Source organism: Chiloscyllium plagiosum, chromosome 16, assembly GCF_004010195.1.
Source record: "Chiloscyllium plagiosum isolate BGI_BamShark_2017 chromosome 16, ASM401019v2, whole genome shotgun sequence".
Classification (NCBI taxonomy): domain Eukaryota; kingdom Metazoa; phylum Chordata; class Chondrichthyes; order Orectolobiformes; family Hemiscylliidae; genus Chiloscyllium; species Chiloscyllium plagiosum.
This window is the reverse complement of record NC_057725.1, coordinates 37,037,384-37,059,310: the sequence shown is the minus strand read 5'-3', so window position 1 is coordinate 37,059,310 and position 21,927 is coordinate 37,037,384. Positions and strand designations below refer to the sequence as shown.

Here is a 21,927-nt window from a genome sequence, read left to right as displayed (position 1 = left end):
AACATTATTTAAGGCAATTATTTTCACTAAAAGACAGTAAAATTTCAAATATTGTTTGAGTAATTATAGCAAGCTAATTAGATCACATATTTGGTTTTATCTTCAAGAAGTTGAATACATCACATTAGAAAATCGGGACAAAGGTAGGCCAGTTCGCTCATTGAGCCTGTTCTGTGGAGAACTAAACCACAGATGATCTACAATCTAACTCCACATACTCACCATTATCACATATCCATTCATGGCATGGTGGCTCTGTGGTTAGCAATGCTGCCTCACAGTACCAGGGACCTGCGTTCGATTCCCATCTCAGGCGACTGTGTGGAGTTTGTACATTCTCCCCATGTCTGTGTGGGTTTGCTATGGTTTCCTCCCACAGTCCAAATGTGTGTAGGTTAGGTGAAGCCGCCATGCTAAATTGCCCATAGTGTTAGCTGCATTAGTCAGGAGTAAATAATAGGGTAGGGGAATGGGTCTGGGTGGGTTACTCTTTGGAGGGTCAGTATGGACCTGTTGGGCCAAATGGCCTGTTTCTGTACTGTAGGGAATCTAACCCAAACTTTTAGCTAACAAAACTTTCTTGATCTCAGATTTAAAATTAACCATTGATCTGACATCAATAGTCCTGGAAGTAAGATCCTGTCCTTTGATTATAGAAGTGTTTCCTAATTTCATACCGGATAAGTCTATGCCCACGTAGTCTTCAAAATTTCTCTCGATATGTTGTATCTGATCCCCTTAATATTTTGAAAAGATAATCATCTTTTAACATTCTAAGTGCCAAAGAGTACACTCCTAATTTACCTAGACCAGGTATCATTCTGATAAACCTATGCTGCACTCTCTCCAAGATCAAGACCAATATATCCTATCAAAGGAATACCCTCTCACCTCTTTAATAATGCTACACATTGCTAGTGAATTACTTACTCTTGCAACTAATTCCTAACTCTATTCACACCAACTTAGATTCAGATCCCGACATGACTTGATGTTACACCATGTACTCATTATCAAATGAGACTAATAACAATCAGAGATTGAACCAGTGAAAACAGTTTTGAGGATTGGGTATTCTTATAACAGGTTTGCAAACATCAGAATCCATTCTTTGAACAAAATGAAATGCACCATTGCTAATTGACAATAGAGATGTCACATTAACTGTTTTTGGTTTTATTTCACAGCAAACCTTAATCGATTTTCTCCCATGATGCAACGCCCAAAGGTCTCACAACAGAAGCAACAATGGTCAGTGCATCCTCATTTCCCTGGGTCCCACCAGGCAGAAACAGCAATCAAGGCAAAAGGAGGCAACAGTGGAGGTGGCAACAAAAGCTTCATGGCCCAGATCATACCTGTGTATGGATTTGGATTGTTCATGTATGTTCTATACATCCTCTTCAAGGTACCGTGGGCATTAATACTAGATGGCCTTATGATGCAAGCTGATCTTAAACTGAAAAATGCTTTAGGCTTCCATTTGTTCTTTTTTGTTACATTGCACTTAGTCCTCTGTAAAATTAGTATCAAATTCAAGTGTTTAAAATAGGATTCAATGGGACAAGGTTTAAGAAAAGGAGATGCAACATGATTAAAGGAAAATGGTGAGAGGTGGGTTAACTGTTACAGTTTCCTATTTGGTGTGGACGGGGGTTGTCTGGGCTTCATTATTGTGCAATCTTATTCGTGGCTTTTGTCATCGGTATCTGACCTCCAGCTGCAAAAGATTGGATATTCTCTCCAATAAGAAAGATAACCAGATATGTTTAGCAACATGAGGAAATGGTGTCTTAGTGCAGACAATTTAGAGTCATGTGAGAAAAAAAATGAAACTTTTGTAAATACTACATCACAAGAACACAAATATAAGGACTCATGTTAACCTCGCCATGCAGCCTCCTGCAGTGAAAATGCATTGTTGGGAGCAGTTTGATGGCCATCCCAATAGGTCTGGCCCTACATCATCTTTACTGGCCTGAATTCAGACACAGAAAGTGTTTCTACCCAGGTGAGCCATGACTTAATTTAAATAGCAGAGCTATATCTCCGTTTGTGGTAATTGCTTGTGCTACCACGTGTAACACAAATGAGGAATGTGAATTCTATTTATTTGAAGATCTCTGGTGGGTCAATTTACATCAAAACTAGTGTAGACACTAATGGGTAATTTCTGGAAACATCCTTTGCCAGATGCTGTGAAGCAGACTGAATGGGGTTCCTGGACATAAGATGACATCCAGGTATTTGGCTCATCGTTATCAAGCAATAACTAAAAATCCTTTTGATTTGATAAAAATAGCTCTTGGATGCTACAGTGAAAACACAAACATTGTATAACTAATTTTACTTTTATCCAGAGAGTGGGACTATAAAGTTTACAAGCACAGAGAAGTATTAAAGTCTATATATCACTTCAGCAACTTTTCCAGACCTTATTCTGGTGCAACCTTCTAGAGATGCAGAGTTTTTCTTTGGCTGTTTATTGTTAATATGTTGATAGTTGTCCTGTGTATCACCACCCAGTCATTGTCTGATTGTTTTCTTTCATGCTTTTCCTCAACGTTGCTCCATTGGATATTCTAAAGCTATAAGACGTGGACAAAATGAGACTTTGAATACCAGTGTGTGTAACAATGTTCCCATTGTGTGATGCGTGACTGACCTCTTTGCTGAGGTTGTGCTACACCTTTATGCTAGTTATGCAATAGTTTCATCCCCTCTTGCTTGTTGAGATGCAAGTCTCGGAGCTTGGGGAATTTGGGTAGGTGCTCTCACTTTAGATACATGACACAAAGAATAAAGCAGAAAGAATAGGCCACTTGGCCCAAAGTGTCTGCTTTGCCATTCAATATGATCATGATTGATCCTCTCTCAATGCCAATCTCCTGCTTTCTCACCATACTCAAAGGATCATCTAGTTGTACATCATGGAAACAGACCTTTTGGCTCTTGTTCCCAATCTAGTCCCACTTGTTTGCATTTCATCCATATCCTTCCAAACATTTCTTATTCATGTCCTTATCCAATGTCTTTTAAATATTATAACAGTACCTGTATCCACCACTTCCTCTGGCATTTCGTTCCATGCTGTGTAAAAAAAAGTTAACCCTCGTGTCCTTTTTAAATCTTTCTCCTCTCACATTAAAAATATGCCCCCCAGTTTTGAACTCCCTCATTCTTAGGAAAAGACCCTTGCTATTCACCTGATCTATACCCTTCATCATTTTATAAACCTCTATAATATCAACCCTCAATCTCCTACGCTCCAGTGAAAAAAGTCCCAGCCTATCTTTGTAACCCAAATTTTCCATTCCTGGTAACATCTTGGTAACCCTCTCCAATTTAAAAATATCCTTCATATAGCAGGGTGACCAGAACTGTACACAGTACTCCAGAAGAGGCCTCAACAACACTCTGTACTACCTTACATGACATCCCAACTCCTGTACTTAAACACCTGAGCAATGAAGGCAAACATGCTAATCGCCTTCATAATCACCCTGAATAGATATGATGCAAATTTCACAGAATTATGTATCTGAACCTTTAGGTCTCGCAGTTCAACTTCGCAACCAGGGCCTTACCATTCATTGTATAAGTCTCGCAGTTCAACTTCGCAACCAGGGCCTTACCATTCATTGTATAAGTCCTGCATTTGTTCGTTTTACCAAAATGCGATGCCTCGCATTTTTGATATTTTTAATATTCTGGAAATCTACCTATTACTTTCTGCAATTTACTCAGTGACTTGGCCTCCACAGCTTAATTTGGTAGAGAATTTGTAGGTTCATCACATTCTGGGTGAAGAAATTTCTCCTTATCTCCACCTAAATGGCCTACAATGTCATCCTGAGACTGTGCCCCTTGATCTAGAATCCTAGACTGGGGAAATATTATTATTCCAACATCCACTCTCTCCAGCCCTGTCTTAATTTTGGTTATTTAAATGAGATCTCTTCTCATTCTTCTAAACTCAAATTAATATCGACTTAGTTGACTCAATCATTAGTCATAGAATATTTATGGAATGTGACAGTCCGTTAGCTCAGTTGACTGGATCGCTGGTTTATGATGCAGAGTTATGCCACTTACTGGCTGAAAATACCATAACGATTTTCCTTCTCAACCTCTCCCCTCATCCAAGATGTGGGGACCCTCAGGTTAAACTACTACTACCATCTCTCCCGCTATTGAGAGAGCAACCCTGTGGTCTGGTAGGACTATGGAAACTTTACTTTCCCATTCTAGAAATCAGTCAGGTGCACTCTGTCAATAACAGGACGATCCTTCCTTAAGTAAAGGGATAAAAGCTGCACACAATACTCCAGTGTACACTCACCAAGATTCTAGTCAAGAGCGTGGTGCTGGAAAAGCAGAGCAGGTCAGGCAGCATCTGAGGGGCAGGAGAATCGATGTTTTGATCCTTCATCTGGAATTCAGCTTATGCCCGAAACATCGATTCTCCTGCTCCTCGGAGGCTGCCTGACCTGCTGTGCTTTTCCAGCACCACACTCTCGACTCTGATCTCCAGCATCGACAGTCCTCACTTCTTCACCAAGATTCTACACAACTGTCATGACACGTTCTTTTGCAGTAAAGGCGATTTGTCTACCTAATTGCTTGTTTTCAATGACTAAAGTACAAGGACATCTAGGTCCCTTCAGACGTCAACATTTCCCAAATCTATTGCTAGTTAAATAGTACTCTGCCATTCTGTTTTTCCTATTGAAGTGGATAGCTTCATGTTTATTCACATTATACTGCATGAAATAACCCCATAGAGGCCAGTATCCTGTCACCAAGTCACTCCTTATCTATGCCCTTGAATGTCCTTGACACTGGTCCAGTTTGCTCAGAGTCAGCTCTCAGAATATCAGAATGCCTAGAAGTATTTATTGGACTAATAAAACTCAGCTAATGCTCTGGAGACCTGTGGTTAAATATCACTGTTGAACTTGAATTCAATAAAAAAATTAAGGGTCTAATGATGACCATGATACCATTGTCACGAAAAGCCCATCTGGTTTACTATGGCCTTTAGGGAAGAAAATTGCCACCCTTACCTAGTCTGGCCTACAATGGACTTTAGATGGACAACAGTGTGGTTGACTCTCAACTGTCCCCTGGGCAATTAGAGGTGAGCAATAAATACTAGCCCAGCCAGTGACACACTGATCCTATGAATTAATTTTTGAAAAAGGTCTGACAAACCTCTTTTTCAGGGTTCCCTGACTGGACCAGATTAACAGCCCAAATCAAGGAACTCATATTCTATGAGATCCACCTAGCTGACCTTGTTAAAATCACTAAACTGCATCTGTTATATATTTGCCCATTCACTTAACTACCATATACACACTTGAATAATAGTCGATCTCATGTAAAAGTCCCCTATTTATGGCCAACTAACCTGGAATTTTCTGTTTATCTTGCGTAAAAGTCGACACTACTTCTTCACAGATAACAGATCAATGTTTATGAGTCAGTGTGCAGGCCTTCACTTCCTGGTCCAGCTTTCCAGTCGGTCAGTTGTTCTGCTCCACTCCCGGTCTTCCAGTCTGCTGGCTGTTGAGTTCTGCTCCAACGTGGTGAGGGGAAGGTGGAACGGGTTTTCAAAATTTGTTCCTTTTTCTTTATTCATTTACAGATCAATTGGGCTTCAGCTAATGATACAGAATGAATTTTGACAGTCATGAATTTCAGTCCCTCAAAAGTAGTATCCATGTGATACTTGACTGCATAAATTTAACTTTTAAAAGTAGTCAAAAAACTTGACTATTACTTGAGCATGTACGGTAATCTTTTTGTAATGGGATATGGGTATTGTTGGGAAAATCAACATTAGTTACCTTTAAACTGATTGGCTTGCTCAGCCATTTCAGAGGGCATTTCAGAGTCAACCATATTGATGTGGGTCTGGAGTCACATGTAGGCTAGACCAAGCAAGGATGAAAGATTTCCTTTTCTAAGGGATAATAGTGAGCCAGATAGGTTTTTATGATAATAGTTACAGGATTGCCATTAGGGCAGCTTTTCATTCCAGATTTTTTATTGAATTCAAATTTTACAAATTGTCATTAGTGGGATTCAAACTGATTTCCCCAGATCTTTACCCTGGTTTGCACTGGGGTCTGGATTACTAGTCCAGTGACATTACCACTATGCCACCCCTTCAGCACCTTGACACTTCTTTATTTCTTCTTACTATTTAAATTCCACCTAGTTTTGTGTTATCAGGAAACTTGGAAATATTAAATCTGATTCCCTCATCAGTTCATTAATATATATACAGAACAACCTCGATTATCTGAATGAGATGGGTGGGGAGTATTTTGTTCGGATAACTGTTTGTTCAAATAGCCCGATCTCAAGCGTTTTAATTTTGTACACTAACTCCTACATAGGACTTCATCAAAAGCTTTCTGAAAACACAAATGCACCAAATATCCACTGGCCATCCCTTACCTTTATTATTTGAATTCTCAAGGAAACACCAGAAGGTTTGTCAAACAGATGCCCTGTCATAAAGCCATGTTAACTTTGTCTAATCCCAATGATGATTTTGAAATGCCCTGTTATCACAACATTTGAAATAGAGTGATAACTTCCCAATTACTGATGTTATGCCCCCTGGTCTGTGATTCCCCATTTTCTCTCTTTTCTGTTGCATGTTAGCCATTGTCTATCGACTCTCATGCCTTTTAATGAAATTATCCGACGTGTGTTGCCAACTCATCCCTCATTCCTCCAAAGATTCCTCTGTTTAGATTTGGGACCGTACTCTTGGATTGGACTACTTCATTTTCTAATCTATGGAAGAATGCTCTTCCATAAAAAGACCCCACATAACAAGATTATTAATTAATGCCTTCTTACTTCACAATACCAAATCCACGATAGCTTATTCTCTAATTGGCTCTGCAATGCACTGGTTTAAAAACCCAAGTTATTCAAACACCAGACATTATTTCATCACCATATTATTGTTAACCGGTTCAGTGTTACATCTCGGACTACATCAGCAACCCTCAATGTAATGCTGCAGCAAGGATACTTTGTAACCAGCTCATGGACTGGGCCAGGCTGTAACTTATTGTTTCAGAGCTCATATTTCTCAGTCAATCTGGAAGTTCGTAGCAGCCCCATCTCACATGGCTTTGCCTTACCTTTGAGCACATTGCCCCATTAGCAAGAAGATTTGAAGCTTATATTACATTCGCCTTGTTTTAACATTTACAGAGACAAAGAAAGGAAGCTTGTCATGGTTGTCAGCGGCCCTTGGTCAAATCAAGGGGGATAATTGTTGTTCATGGGGCCCTGACAGTGAGTCAAGGGCAGTCTCTGATCCAGGTCCTGGGCTTGGATGTAGTCAGCCAGCCACTCTGGGTGGTCAGACTCTGGATTCTTATCTCCACATAAGGAATGAAGAGCTGAATGTTGTGTGGCTCACCACCTGTGTTGACTCTTTATGGCTATTGGGAACGGTTTTCCTTCTGGAATGAGAGGCAGGCAGGTATTACTGGAGAAGAAAGTGGGTGCTATAGCTTATTACTTTTGCTGCAGGTCGGGAGGTGTCATGAGTGAGTGATTAGGCAGTGCAGAGGCCATCCAGCACGAGTGGTATCAGGGGTTGGGGAGGGTCAGTTCGAGTGAGGAAAGATGTTACTGGTAACAGAGAGTGCAGTAGTGTATGATGTTATGACACAATAGTGAACCCCTCTGCTAATTAAACCAAGCACCCAGAAAAGCTTACCTTGCTTCATAATCTGTTAAAGTATGAATGACAGAGAACTCCCAAATTCTACTATTTAAAGAAAATATATTGATTAATTCTCTAACTCTAAAAGTGAATATTAAACAGCATCTATTTACAACTCTAAGCCTCCTTTCTCCTGACTGCTTGTTATCTGCCTCCAACTCGATAACAATCCACTGTTCCAAAAACCACCTGTATTAAAATTACATCAACTTAATTTTCAAAACCAGACGGCAGCTGTCATCTCCTGTGTCCTCATTCCTCTGGCTGTTGATCTCCCTGGGTCATCTTTGTTCTTTTGCTGCAAAGATGTTTCACATGAAAGAGGTACCTGGATAGAGAGTGTTTTGCTCACAGTTACCCTAGCGATGGCAGTTGGTCACACTCTCTCTGGCTAATGCTCAAAATGTCTGCTTCTTTATACCCAAACATCAGATTGTCTCATTGGTTCAATGTTGACAAAATAGTAAAATTCAAATGCGATTGGATTTTAGTATCTTGGGGCATAATTTAAACTGATTGGATAAATTTGAACTCTTGTAAAAACATAGCAACCAAAACTCAGGTACTCAGCCAATTATTTCAAATTTTCAATTTTCCAGTACACTGAGAATACTAGTCAGTCACATGACAGGTGTCTACAAGCTTTCAGTGTAAAACAGCTTTCACTCTCTTAAAGGTACAGTACATGCCTTCAACTTCATAACAATGAGCTTTGGTGAGTAGCAGGTCCAGGAGCAGAGATAGAGGAGGCAGCCTGGTCCTTTCAATCTAAAGACCCTCTCTTGTCAGGTCACCCCGAGGTCTGATTCTGTTCAGCTTTTGCTTTCCCTGACTGCAGCTAAATCTCTCCCTAGTTGCAGGTAAGTGACCACAATCGCAACTGCTGATGGCAACACTAAATCCAGAGATGTAGCACTAAATGTAACATGATGACATGAAAATTCTCTTTTGTTTTCCAACACTTCAGGATCAGTGATTTAACAGTGTGAAGCAGTCACTCACTGAGACCATTTGATACAGGACAGTGTGATGAAGATGTCAGATGGTTCTGGTGGGATTATATACAGCTTAACTGGTAAAACTATGCAGAATAATTTCTTGACCCATCCTTTGCCTTAGACACTGCAATGCAGAATGAATGTGGCTTCTGGTCATGTGATGATATCAATGTGACTGACTTATCTACATGTTGAGTTTCTCAAAGGATTAATAGCCTTAATGTGAGAACAAGATTAGCGTGGTGCTGGAAAAGCACAGCAGGTCAGGCAGCATCCAAGGAGCAGGAAAATTGGCGTTTCAGGCAGGAGCCCAGTCGATTTTCCTGGTCCTCGAATGCTGCCTGAGCTGCTGTGCTTTTCCAGCACCACTCTAATCTTGACTCTGATCTCCAGCATCTGCAGTCTTCACTTTCATCCTTATTGTTCCTGGATGCAATTGCCAATTTAACCAGAAGCAAAAATTGGTGGCAATAAAGTTCAAGGCCTAGCTGATCTTAAAATCAATTTTTTTTAGGATTTCTTGTCAGTTGGGAGGAAGGGAGGAGTTGTTCAGGCCTGTAAAGGATTACGGAGCTCCCCAAGCCCGAGGAATTGTTGCCTTGCTGACCATCTGTCAACCCGTACATAACTTCCTGAGCAAAGTTCCAGAGGTCCTGATAGGAGTCTAACTCATTGCAGTTTTGGCTCCAACCCTTCTTCAGGAGAGATGGGATCCCACCAGATTCAGAACTGAAGTGTATAAATGAGACCTCAGGGTTAATATCTTCCGGCCTTTACGCGTAGTTGAGGTACTCTCAGTACCTGCAGTAGCCTTCACACTCCTCAATCACCACCTTGAGTTAAAACTTTACTCTAGTTATAAATTAATTAAATCAAATTGTGTGCAGAAAGAAGTCAGAAGTCTTCAATTGAAAAAAATATAAATGAATGGGGAAGGTGAATTGTGATTAAATACAGTAGGACCATTGCCACAGACTGATACTGTATATTTGTGTTTCTCCAAAAAAAAAACAAGCAAACTCCAGCTACAACTTCAGCAGTGTGCATTGTGTCTGGAAGAAATAATGTCACTGATTGAATTTAATACCTCGGAGATGCTCCATTTTATGTAAGAGTAGAAATAAGATAGAGCTGAGACCAGCAAATATGATTGGTGCAAATGAAGTACGTTAGGTGTAATAACACATCCAATCTATTTGATGATCCTTTGCTTTAATACTTCGGCAAGTGAACAGGATGACACTCATTTATTTCAGTCTTGCTTTGTGGCTGTTATCTACTGCAGTTTAAGGAGATTATGCAACATTAATGAAATAACACAATTTTGGTGTATAGCTTTCTATTCCAGAGTCTGAATAGTTCTACTTACTTCTGTCTATCTGTCAATCAGATTTCAGTTTCTATATTAGCATTGAAGAAAGCCTGCTGATTGAATTAGAGAACAATGCAGCACAGAAACTAGCCTTCTGTTGAACAAATCTACACCAGTGTTTTTCTTTTATACATGGCTCCATACTCTTTAGTATTCCTTCATGCAAAGACAAAGTTTTAAATTCCATTGAAAGAATCTATTAACATCAATAATTGCTTCATACATTGATGAGGTCCTTGGCTCATTGTCTGCTATATTACACCTAAGCTATTTCCATGACATTTTTTGTCATCGGTGAATTGTCATTCCCCTCTACTCTAAAGTCTCAAGTCTACCTCAGCTGGGGTGTACAAAGTTAAAAATCACACAACACCAGGTTATAGTCCAACAGGTTTAATTGGAAGCACACTAGCTTTCGGAGCGACACTCCGTCATCAGGTGGTTGTGGCTGAAGGAGTGGCGCTCCGAAAACTAGTGTGCTTCCATTTAAACCTGTTGGACTATAACCTGGTGTTGTGTGATTTTTAACTTTGTACACCCCAGTCCAACACTGGCATCTCTGAATCTTGACTACTATCAGCTGGGATGGGAATTGTCATTAATGTTATTCTGAACCACACATTAGCCAGATAAAGAATCTAAAGTATACTGGTATTTAGATGAACATTTGAAATGTTACAGTATATAAGGCTGTGAGCCAAGTGCTTAAAAATGGAGTCCTGTAGGTAAATGTTTGATGACTGGCTTTAACATAATGGGCCGACGGGCCTTTTTCCATGCTATTAGTACTATGACTCTATGACAATATTTGTTTTTTGTCCAACAACATCTCTCTCTCTCCATGTGCCCATAGTCCCTTTAATTCCATCTAATTACCTGATTATACTGTGATCATTACATCAAATCATTTCTTGTTAGATCTCCTATTGCTTCACTGTATTACCTTCAGCTCTTGCCCAGAAAGTTGAAATTTAAAGCCAACCTTGCCATGGACATGTGCCTTAACATAGCTAAAAAGGTTGACTAAAAATAAAGTAAACTAGGTGAAATAGTATTTCATCTCTTACTGTAATACTAATATATTGGCTGCAAAAAGCCACACAAACACACACAACAAAAACTCTCCTGTCTGAATGCAAAACTACAATGTTGAGTAAACAAGACTTCTGGTCATGTGATAATATTCAAGTACTGTACTTGGTTCATCTGCAAGTTGAATTTTTTTTAAATCCCAGTTTATTTGTAGATGGTTAAGGCCTACAATTACAGCTCAATTTGGTTGACAGAAACGGAAATTGCTGAGAAAACTTAGGTCTGGCAGCATCTGTGGAAAGGAAGCAGAGTTAACATTTCGGACCCTCCTTCAAAACTGAACAGATGCTGCTATACCTACTGAGTTTTCCTGGCAATTTCTATTTTTGTTTCTGACTTCCAGCATCCAGATTTTTTGGTTTTTTTCATTTTGTTTATACCAGCTTTCTAATTGGTCAATAAATTTCACTCGTAATTTCCATGGACAGATTATAATATTGTGACCAGCATTTTCTGTTCCTGTCAATCAATTTTCTTTTGACAGACTATAATATTGTGACCAATCTGTTCAAATTCTTGGTGCAGTCTTATAACCATCTATTGGTTCTTCTAGGGTTTTAGAAGTCTATAGGAATTCACAATATTGAAAAAAGAACCTGTTTCTCAATTTATTTAGTTAAGAAAATGCAGTCATAACAGTCGGTTTTCCACAGTTTTTTGCACCAATGGCAACCTTCATCTGCTTGTAGTATCTTCTAAAATCAAATTTGAAGGATTAACATGTAAATGTCTAGCACTTCAAGATGATTAAAAAACCGTATATTGGACCAAAACAAAATTTTGTCCATCACTCTATAGAATGTGGTCCTGTGAAATGTGAAATAATAGGATTTTAGTTAGATATCTTTAATATGGGAATGACAACATTAACATAGATTGTATAATACAAATTGCTAGGTTAGCATAAAAAGCACAGCAGTTTTCTGTATGAAGAGATAAGAGGTGCTTATGAAGTAAGGATCTGTAATAATAAATGACTTCAATAAGCCAAATATTAATTAGAATTACAAGGCAATGTGGAATGATTGGTAAATGTAATTCATTATTGCTTCAGAGTCACAAGAGGTAGTGCACATCTTAATAGGTGGTCAGCAGCACATACAGGGAAGGGAAGTCATAGCATATCTTTGCTAATAACAGTGGCAGAATGCTTCAGTTTAATAAGATTGCATTTACAGAGGACTGGGAGTCATTTGTTTAATTTTGAAAGAACTAACATCAATAAAATGAGAGATCTGCTTAAGCAAATTAACTGGAGAGAGGTGTTCAACAATACTTCAGCAGAAGATAATTTTAAAAATTCTAAAGTAATAATGCACAGTGTGCAGGGTGAATACAAAGGGTGGACTAACATAGTGTGAACTTCAATGGATTTGAAATGAAAAGGAAATTCAACTTCTGAATTCTGGAGAGATGAAGGGGATTATTATAACTTCTTCATAGGATTAGGGTGTCACTGTTAAGGCCAGCACTGTGGTTCATCTCCAAATTCCCTTGGACTGAGAGACTTATTATATCATTTCAAAACAAATCACATTACTGTAGGCCAGATGTGGTGAGGATAGCATGTTTTCTTTCTTAAAGGACATTAGTAAACCAGATGGGCTTTGAGACAAATCAGTCAATGATAGTTTCATGGTCAAGCCTAGTTTTAATTCTATTAATGATCATGGTGTAAACCACATTGCCAGAGCATTAGAGAAGGCTTTGGATTACTAGTCTGGTCACATTACCATTATGCCATCATCTCATCTTTATGCAGGAGTATATGGAAAATATCATGAGAGCAGTTAAGCAAGAAAGGAAGAGTCAGATAAAACATAGGGCTAAGTCTTATTTTGGCTTTGTGTGAGTTGGGTTGAGATTTTAAAGGGATTTTTGCTGCAAATGCCAGCAAGATTTCTTGTTGTTTCTTACCAACTGCACCTCATTAACTATCTGACCACCGCTATGTCATCCCTTACATCCTATTCTATCTCCATCTTACCACATGCCAATCGTGGAACAATTCACCATTCACCAGATATCTGCTGCAAAACTGGTACATCACCACCGCACCACCAGCCCTCACCCCCACACACACACACACCGCACCCCACCCCCACACACACACACAAACACACTAGCACCCCCATACTATTTTTGAAAAACAGGTTGTGCAACTGGACAAGCATTGTCAGTCCGGAGCTACCCTGCACAGTTCCCGATATTTGCCAAGGACATGGTAGATAGGGGGAAGCTTGGTACTCCACTTTTCAGGCAGTGACTTGCATCCTTCTGGATGGGATGGTGCACTTCATTTTCCCCAGCCCCAGCAGTGGATGCCAAGACACCAGACAATGCCACTCTGGTCTAAAGTTGCCACCCAAATTAGAGCGGTCTCAGCCAACAGGAAGAATGCACTGCTCTGAAGGAAGAAGGCTAATGAGAGACTCCTGACTCTTACCGCTCCAAGTACTGCCTGACTGCATCAAAACCCCTACATTGGCATCAGATTCTACTGTTGACTTATTCTGCCAGGGCCTCCTGAGCGAAAGTTATCTCCCTTGATTTGGCTGAGGCCTTCTGCCAACCATGACCAGCTTCTTGCTTTTGTGTCTGTGCTAAATACCAAGACAAGGCAGAAATATATGACCCTCATATTTCTAGCTAAGTAGGCAAAAAGCACAAAGACATGGAAAAACAAGGTGAGGATGCTGTGAGCATCCAGCTAGGCTCAGAGTGAGTGAGTGCAATGAGACTGAGTGAAAAGCTCAGAGATACAGGCTGGTCCAGTCCATGGGCTGGATGTGTGCCCCTGAGCACACACTGTCATTGCTGCATTACAGTGATGGTTACTGGTGTAGCCCGAGGTGCACCACTGAACTGCAGAGTCTCCTGTAAATGGATTAGAGGTGTGCTATATGTGTTCTTAGAAGCTGGTGCATATTGGATGCCAATGTCCATGATGTGGGGTGTGTGCAACCAGTGCCCATGGACTGTAACATAGAATATTGGTGCCTGGCATCCAGCATGGAGGTTATTCAGAGTAAGTGGCAAGCTTAAGTCCACTGGTACTTGCTGTGACTTCCATGTCAAGAATTCTTGATGTCTAGCTTGTTTGGTGCACTTGGCAAGATGGGAAACTAGATATCAATGAGTTGTGACATTACAGAGTCATTGAGTTGTTCAGCACATAAACAGACTCTTCAGTTCAATGTGTCCATACCAACCTGATACCCTAAATTAAACTAGCCCCATTTGCCAGCATTTGGCCCATATCCCTCTAAACCCTTCCTATTCATATACCCATGCAGATGCCGTTCAAATGTTGTAATTGTATCAGCTTCCACCTCTGCATGAAAAGGTTGTCCCTCAACACCTTTTCAAATCTTTCCCCTCTTACCTTAAACCTATACCCTCTAGTTTTGGCAAAAAGATCTTAACAAGGAGCTCAACAAGGTATAGTCTCCACAAATTATCATCTTGCCATTGCCTGGCAAGAAACTCACCATAGTACACAGCAAAAGCATATAAGATGAAGTGAGATGCTCTCAATATTGAGATAGGCCTTACTAGAAAAAAATGGTGGTATAGTAGACAGTGAAGAAGGTTGTTTAAGATTACAAAGAGATGTTGATCAATTGGGTCAATGGGCTGAAGAGGGGCAAACAGAGTTTAATTTGGTTAAATGCAAGATATTGCATTTTGGTAACACAGGACTTATACAGTTCATGGTCGGGTCCTGGGTAGAGTTGTCGAACAGAGAGATCTAGGAATTCAGGTACACAATTCTCTGAAATTTGCATCACAGGTTAAGAAGGTGTGTAGCACTCTTACATTCATTGCTCAAACCATTGAGTTTAAGAGTTGGAACATGTTGAGCTTGTACAGGATATTGGTGAGGCCTCTTCTGGAGTACAGCATGTAGCCTGCTATAGGGAGGATATTATTAAAATGGAGAGGGTCCAGAAAGAATTTACCTGAGTGTTGCTGGGAATGGAGGGTTTTATAAAAGTAGGCTGGATAGGCTAAGACATTTTTTCACTGGAGCATAGGAAGTTGAGGGGTGACCACATAGAGGTTTATAAAATGAGGGACAGAGATAAGGTCAATAGCAAGGGCCTTTTCCCTAGGGTGGCAGAGTTCAAAACTAGAGGGCATATTTTTCAGGTGAGAGGAGAAAGTTTTAAACAGGACATGAGGCACAATTTTTTTATACACACAATAGTTTCTGCGTGGAATGAACTGCCAGACAATCTTGTGGGTGTATGTACAGTTACAATATTTAAAAGACATTTGGATAAGTATATGCATAGGAAAGGTTTGGAGGGATACGGGTCTAATACCAGCAGGTGAGACCAGTTTAGTTTGGGAACATGATCAGTGTGGACTAGTTGGACTGAAGGGCCTGTTTCCAAACTGTATGATTCTATGACTCTATGGATATCTCATTCGATTTTACCATAAATCGTGCCATAGCCCACATTGTTCAGACCATTATAAGATTCTACTCATAGTAGGAAATGAACAATGTTACAATAAGACTTTTTTCGGTTTTTGCAGGACAGAGGACAGGCTGGGAAAAGGTGAGAAACAAAAATGATGTGAACATAGCTGATCTGGAGAATAACCATGAAATCATGAGATAATCAATGCTCTGAAAGATTCTATTATCCAGAGTCAAAAGTGAAAACATGAGCATCTTGTTGTTCCTAAGTAGTAATAATTCGAAGAGAAATGATAACTCCATTACATGTAAAAATTAAAAGTCATAAGTTGGCATAAGTAATTCAAAATAAATAGACCCTTTGGGTTTCAGGCCCTATAGATACCAATAACTTAAGAAAAAAAGAGAAATATTTTCTGAATGATGAACAGAAAGAATCACAGGTCAAGATTTTATAATTTTATTGCAACAAATGCATTGAAATTAACTTTAATCAAATGTGAATTTGCATTAGCACAGACAACTAATACATCAAACTGGAGAGAGAATATTTTACCATTAACGCAACTGAAATATGTCTTACAAAATCCTTTCACTGTGTGTCACACCAGGCAAATATGTCATATTACAGGAATAGTTCCATACCCATTCCTGCCTATTCATCAGATTCTCACTTCTACCCATCATTCTTGGTGAAAACTTTATAATGTTCTTTGACAATTGTGCCACTTAGTCTGAGTTTTCCCAATAAGCCACTCCACAGTGACTCCCCATTCCTTAACCCTTCAAGAGTTCTCTCTGTTCAGTTCTTTTATCTTGAATGGAAACTAAATTCTCAAAAACAATTCCTTCTGTGTTCTTCTTTTGTTAATCTTACATTCTGCATCTCAAACAGCTAATTTTTTTCTGTGCAATACTGTGAAACACTATTAAAATTGCCAGCCAACATCAATGACTTTCTGTTCAAATTTACAACTAGATCACATGGGCATGTCTCAGAGCTGAGAAAAGGTACATTTCCAAATATAGCCATCTTGTAAAATTCACCATTCTCTTAACTAGGAATAGAAAATAACTTCTACCAGTATACAATGAAATAAGGTTTGAAATGTGCTGAAGAAGTGTCATACCGGACTTGAAATGTTAAATCTGTTGCTCACTACACTGATGCTGTCAGACCTGCTGAGTTTCTTCAACATTTTCTGTGTTTGCTTCACATTTGCAGCACCCACAGTATTTTGCTCTTATTTGAGATGTGTTGGCGGTTATTATAAATTAGACACTGAACTCTGATAAATCATAAGAGCTGACTCTTCAAAGCAGAGCTAACCATATCTTTTCCGACCAGGCACTCTGGAGGACCCTAGAGTTGGAAGTGCTATCCCACTCTCACGCTTAATGGAGTCACCAAGAAGGCCAAATTGGGGTGTACAAAATAATATGGGGGAAAGATCGACCAAGAAGATTTTCTTTCCTACCTACACAAAGGGTCCAGAACCAGATGGCATAATTTTAAGATAGGGGGCAGGAAATTTAGAGAGGATTTAAGGAAGAATGTTTTCACCCAGAGGGTGATGGGTATCTGGAACTCAGTGTGTGAAATGGTGGTAGAGGCCAGAACCGTCACATGATTTTAAAAATTATATGGATGAACATTTGTAATGCTTAGTGTACAAGTGTCATAAGGTGGGATTACATTAAGGAGGTGTTTGATTGTCAACACATACACAATGGGCCAAAGGTCCACTCTCTATGTTATAAAGCTCTACAATTCTGAGGCTGTGGCAGCTGCCAGAAAGCCAGCCAAGATTGCAAGCGCCAAAACATCAAGTATGTGCTTTTGTTTGGCAGGCGGGAAGGTTGCTTGGGTTATGGGTGACGAGGAGATGGAGGGTACAGGAATTTGAAAACATGAGCAGAGGGGTGGCTTTCATTGACCACCTATCTGCTGCACATCCAATACATCGATGGTGGACAAATTAGTACAGATCAAGAAAAGCGCCAGTCTCCCAAATGACAGGCTGGCCAGATGGATTTACCGGTCATGTGGTCCTACTGTTTCTTTATTCTATATGGAATTGAGATAATGGTAGCCCAAGCAGGAATTGACCCTTTAGTTGCCTCAATAAACAGTAGGTCAAGATGATGGAACTTGGGCCTTCCCACCTAGAAATTAAACCTGTAGAGGCAGGAAGGAGCTTGGGTTTTGGGGCACTATCCCATCTACTTCTGTTACTTTCTTGTCTCCAGGAAGGGATGATTGCACACTTGCATGGCTGTTCATTTTGAGACCGCAGCTCAGGCAAAGCAACATTAATTGAACAAAATAGATGGAAATTTCACCTCTGCATTCACCAGCTTAAATTTTTCTGCTGATTGCAAAGAATTCACAGCAAATAACAGGTTGATGAATATTAAAACAGACGACCCTAACCAATAAGCAATTGGACAGAATCCTAGCAGATGGAAGTGAAACACTAAGGAAACAAAATGAACAAGGCAAACACTCCATGTATAGTGCTGTAATAACTGAAGGTGAAGTTGAGTCAGACCTAGGAGATATATCTATTGTATATTGCAAAAGATAACAGTATTTAAATAGAATTTAATTCTACACTTTTGTATGAGAGTTTTATTTCAGTTAGCTACGCTCCATAAAACTCACACCCCACTGATTACTAACTCCCCCTATTTATACAACCAATTCAAACTCAATTAACTCTTAATTAATCTATCCATCACTTGTTTTCTCATTCTATTAAGTCTCAGGCATTCCTTCAGACCATATTAGATGATAACAATATGGACTCAAGTGGCACTATGTCCAGTCACTGCAGAAAATCAATCAGTAAAGCAAATTGAATTTTGAACTATCTAACCAAAGTAGTAGCTTACATGTGTGGAATTCATGTCAAGTTGCATAGTACCCAACTCAGCTCACATCTTGAGTATTATGCCTTCTGTGGAACACATACAAGGAGGGTATTAACAACAAGCACTGAAGGCTCAGACCACACCTCAATATTGTATCCATTTCCAATACAAAATAGGGAGGCTCTCATTTAAAATTGAGACATGAAAGAATTTCATCTTCCAAGATGCAGTGACTGTCTGGAATTCTCTATCCCAAAGAGTAATGGAGGCTCTATCACTAGAAGTATTGAAAGTGGAGGGAAATACATTTTTGAAATATTATAGAGTTCAGGACTATGAGGAGCTAACATAAAAGGGGAGTTGAGACCTGAGGCAGATTAGGTGGGGCAGGCTTGAATGGCCAAATGGCCTACTGCTTCTTCAATTTCTCATGTTCTTATGTTCAGTGACATTCAAGACATTAAAATAAAAGCTGAAGACTTTTTATGGCAGGGCCACAGAACCGTCTCATTGTCTCAGAAATGAAGAAAGACTGCATTTTTTTGGACTTTTCAGCTTTAAGAAGGCGATTCTCCAAAGAAAATAAAGAAGGACTTGCATTTATATAACTTGACTCTCAACCACAATTTAGTCTATGGCCAATGCAGGGGTTTTGAAGTGTATTCATCATTGCAGTGTGGGTAAATATGACAGTTAACTTCACAAAGATCTGAAAAACCTGAAATTAAAATAACCAGTTTTAGTATTATTTGAGGGATACATACTGATCAGGCACTGCTTCTTATCAACATAAATTAATCAAAACTTCTATATTGTTCCGAGAGGGCTTCTGTTTAATATTTTATCTTGTCCTGAAAGGTATGCAATGCATTAAAAATATGGGAAAGTAAACCAAAAATAACCAGTAAATCAAAATAAGCTAATGTGTGAAAGTAGGATCAGGAAACTCAAGTTTAAACAGTATTTAAAAATACAAATAAAATGCAAAAAAAAGTTTAAAAAATTCAAGAGATTCTTTTTCTCTTAATCACAACATTCTGAAATGCAAAATAATCTTGGAATCATTTAAGAAACAAATGATAGGGGTGTGAGATGTGTGTGTGGGGAGGGTGACTGTAATATCTGTCTGGGTGGAAGAAATAAAATAAACTCACTTAAATAATTATAATCATCATTTGCAATCTAATGTGCAAATTAATTAATCATTCACTAATTTGTTGAAAACATTTGGTCAAGAAAATTAATCAAATCACTTAAAGCACTTTTCCAAGTACATTTGTCTACCATCGCATGATGATGATTTAGGGTGGCACAGTGGCTCAGTGGTTAGCACTGCTGCCCCACAGCACCAGGGACCCAGGTCTGATTCATGTCTCAGGTGACTGTCTGTGTGGAGTTTGCAATTCTCCCCGTGTCTGCGTAGGTTTCCTCCAGGTGCTTCGGTTTCCTCCCACAATCCAAGGATGTACAGGTCAGGTGAATTGGCCATGCTAAATTGCCTATAGTTTTAGGTGCATTAGTCAGGGGTAAACATAGGGTCGGGGAATGGGTTTGGGTGGGTTACTCTTTGAAGGGTCGGTGTAGACTTGTTGGGCCGAATGGCCTGTTTCCATACTGTAGAGAGCCTAATCGTATCCAATAGGCAGAAACTAAATAAGATGCCCTTTCCAGACTGCACATTTTGAGCGTGTCCCATAGTGTTACTGATAGTGTGATATAGCTAATTGTTAATAAGCAAAATGTCAGATAATTCTGAATTTGCATGGCTACAGATGTCTGCATTCTTGTTGATATAAATGTTGTCATGTTGCAAAGTTTCTCATTTCCATGATCTAATGTTTATATACTTGTGTCTTTCAGATCTCATCCAAAAGTGGCACCTCTAGTCCTAAAGGAAGGAAGAGATGTAGAAGCACCAGAACCGGGAACGTGAAGCGGAAAATTAGTATGTATATATTGCTTAACATTCTCAGCATCAATCAAATTGAGGCACAGTTCTCTACCAGGAACTGGACAGAACCAATTACTGATCACATTTTCTGTTTGATTTGTAATGTACATTAAGATACATCTTTATTTAAAGTTAATCTATAAATTCAGTGTTACCAGCCATCATTAGATCACCAGAAGCAGAGGTGCTGTAAGTTGTCTTAATGTATTCATTAATTTTAACTTTAGACTTGGATTTGTCGAGTAGCAAAAATAAGGATGCCTAATATAATCTAATGTGGGCTATAGCCAATACCTTTGTGCACAAGATTTATTTAGGAACTGAGTTTTTTAAACAGCTGGTGGCAAAATTGAAAGTATGTGGTTTAGCCAGGTCTGCTAGAAATGACATACTCTCATAAAATGTTTTGCAGCTGATTATGAGCTGGCTCAGCTTCAAGAAAAACTGAAAGAGACTGAAGTGGCCATGGAGAAATTAGTTTTGAAAATGGGAACTGCATCAGACAAGTAAGAAATAACCCATTAATATCTTTAAAGTAGTGCTTTCATAACATTTCAATAGCAGAATTACTTAGTCATTTTAAAGTAGTGAAGTTTACTTTCTCAAACTCAGTAGTTGCTAATGCGAATCTCTGATAAATTAATTCTTAAATCTATGGGTACCTGAAATAAGACCATCAGACAGAGCACCAGAAACAGGCCATTCAGCTCACTGAGTCTGTTGTACCATTCCATGAGATCATGCTGACCTGATCATCCTCAACTCCACTTTCCTGTCTTTTCCCCAGAATGTTTGATTCTCTTGCTGATTAAAAATCTGTGTATATCAACCTTGAATATTCTAAATGATCCAGGCTTAAAGGCCCTCTGCAATAAAGAACTCCACAGATTCACTACTCCCCCTTCTTCTGAGATTATGCCCACTGGTCCTAGAATCTCCCCTAAGGGGAAACAATCTTTCCGTATCTAGTCTGTCAAGGCTCCTAAGGGTCTTGAATGTTCAGTAATGTGTTCTCTCATTCTTCTAAACTCCTGAGATAGCCATCTTTTGCTCATCTTGTCCAGTGGGAGCTCATCTGACATGGAGATGCGGATAGAAATCAATGAGCTGCTGTGCAAGCCTGAGGCTCCTGGGACGCTGATGCTTGGGCATGTCACAGGTGGATCCTCAGCTTGTTGGCTCTGTTTTAGGATCTTTCCACTTCCTGCTGAATGTTAGTTGCCTTTTCCTTGTGGAGGTACTTGTTACTGCTGAGCTGGTGTTGTTCCTGATGCAAGTTAGCCAGTTGGTAGTGGCCCCTTGCCCTAAGCAGAGTGGACAGGGTGAGTTGCAGAAGATGCATCTGTGCCACTCTAAAAGATGGCGGCATAGAAGAACAGCTAAATCTGGCCCTTTCAACACATGGCAGCCACTTGTCAAGCAGTGATAGCACCCTTTGACAGAAGGAGT

General features: G+C 39.5%; 1 protein-coding gene across 5 annotated transcripts in view; it reads left to right on the top strand.

Moving 5' to 3' along the window:
- LOC122557791 (protein RIC-3-like) overlaps window positions 1-21,927 on the top strand; it is a 96,269-nt gene that overhangs the window by 34,252 nt on the left and 40,090 nt on the right. For all 5 annotated transcript variants that reach the window (XM_043705831.1, XM_043705833.1, XM_043705830.1 and 2 more), the window contains exons 2-4: window positions 1,188-1,408; window positions 20,388-20,472; window positions 20,891-20,984. In XM_043705831.1, the coding sequence (XP_043561766.1) occupies window positions 1,188-1,408; window positions 20,388-20,472; window positions 20,891-20,984 (400 nt within the window). The remainder of the gene's footprint in view (window positions 1-1,187; window positions 1,409-20,387; window positions 20,473-20,890; window positions 20,985-21,927) is intronic.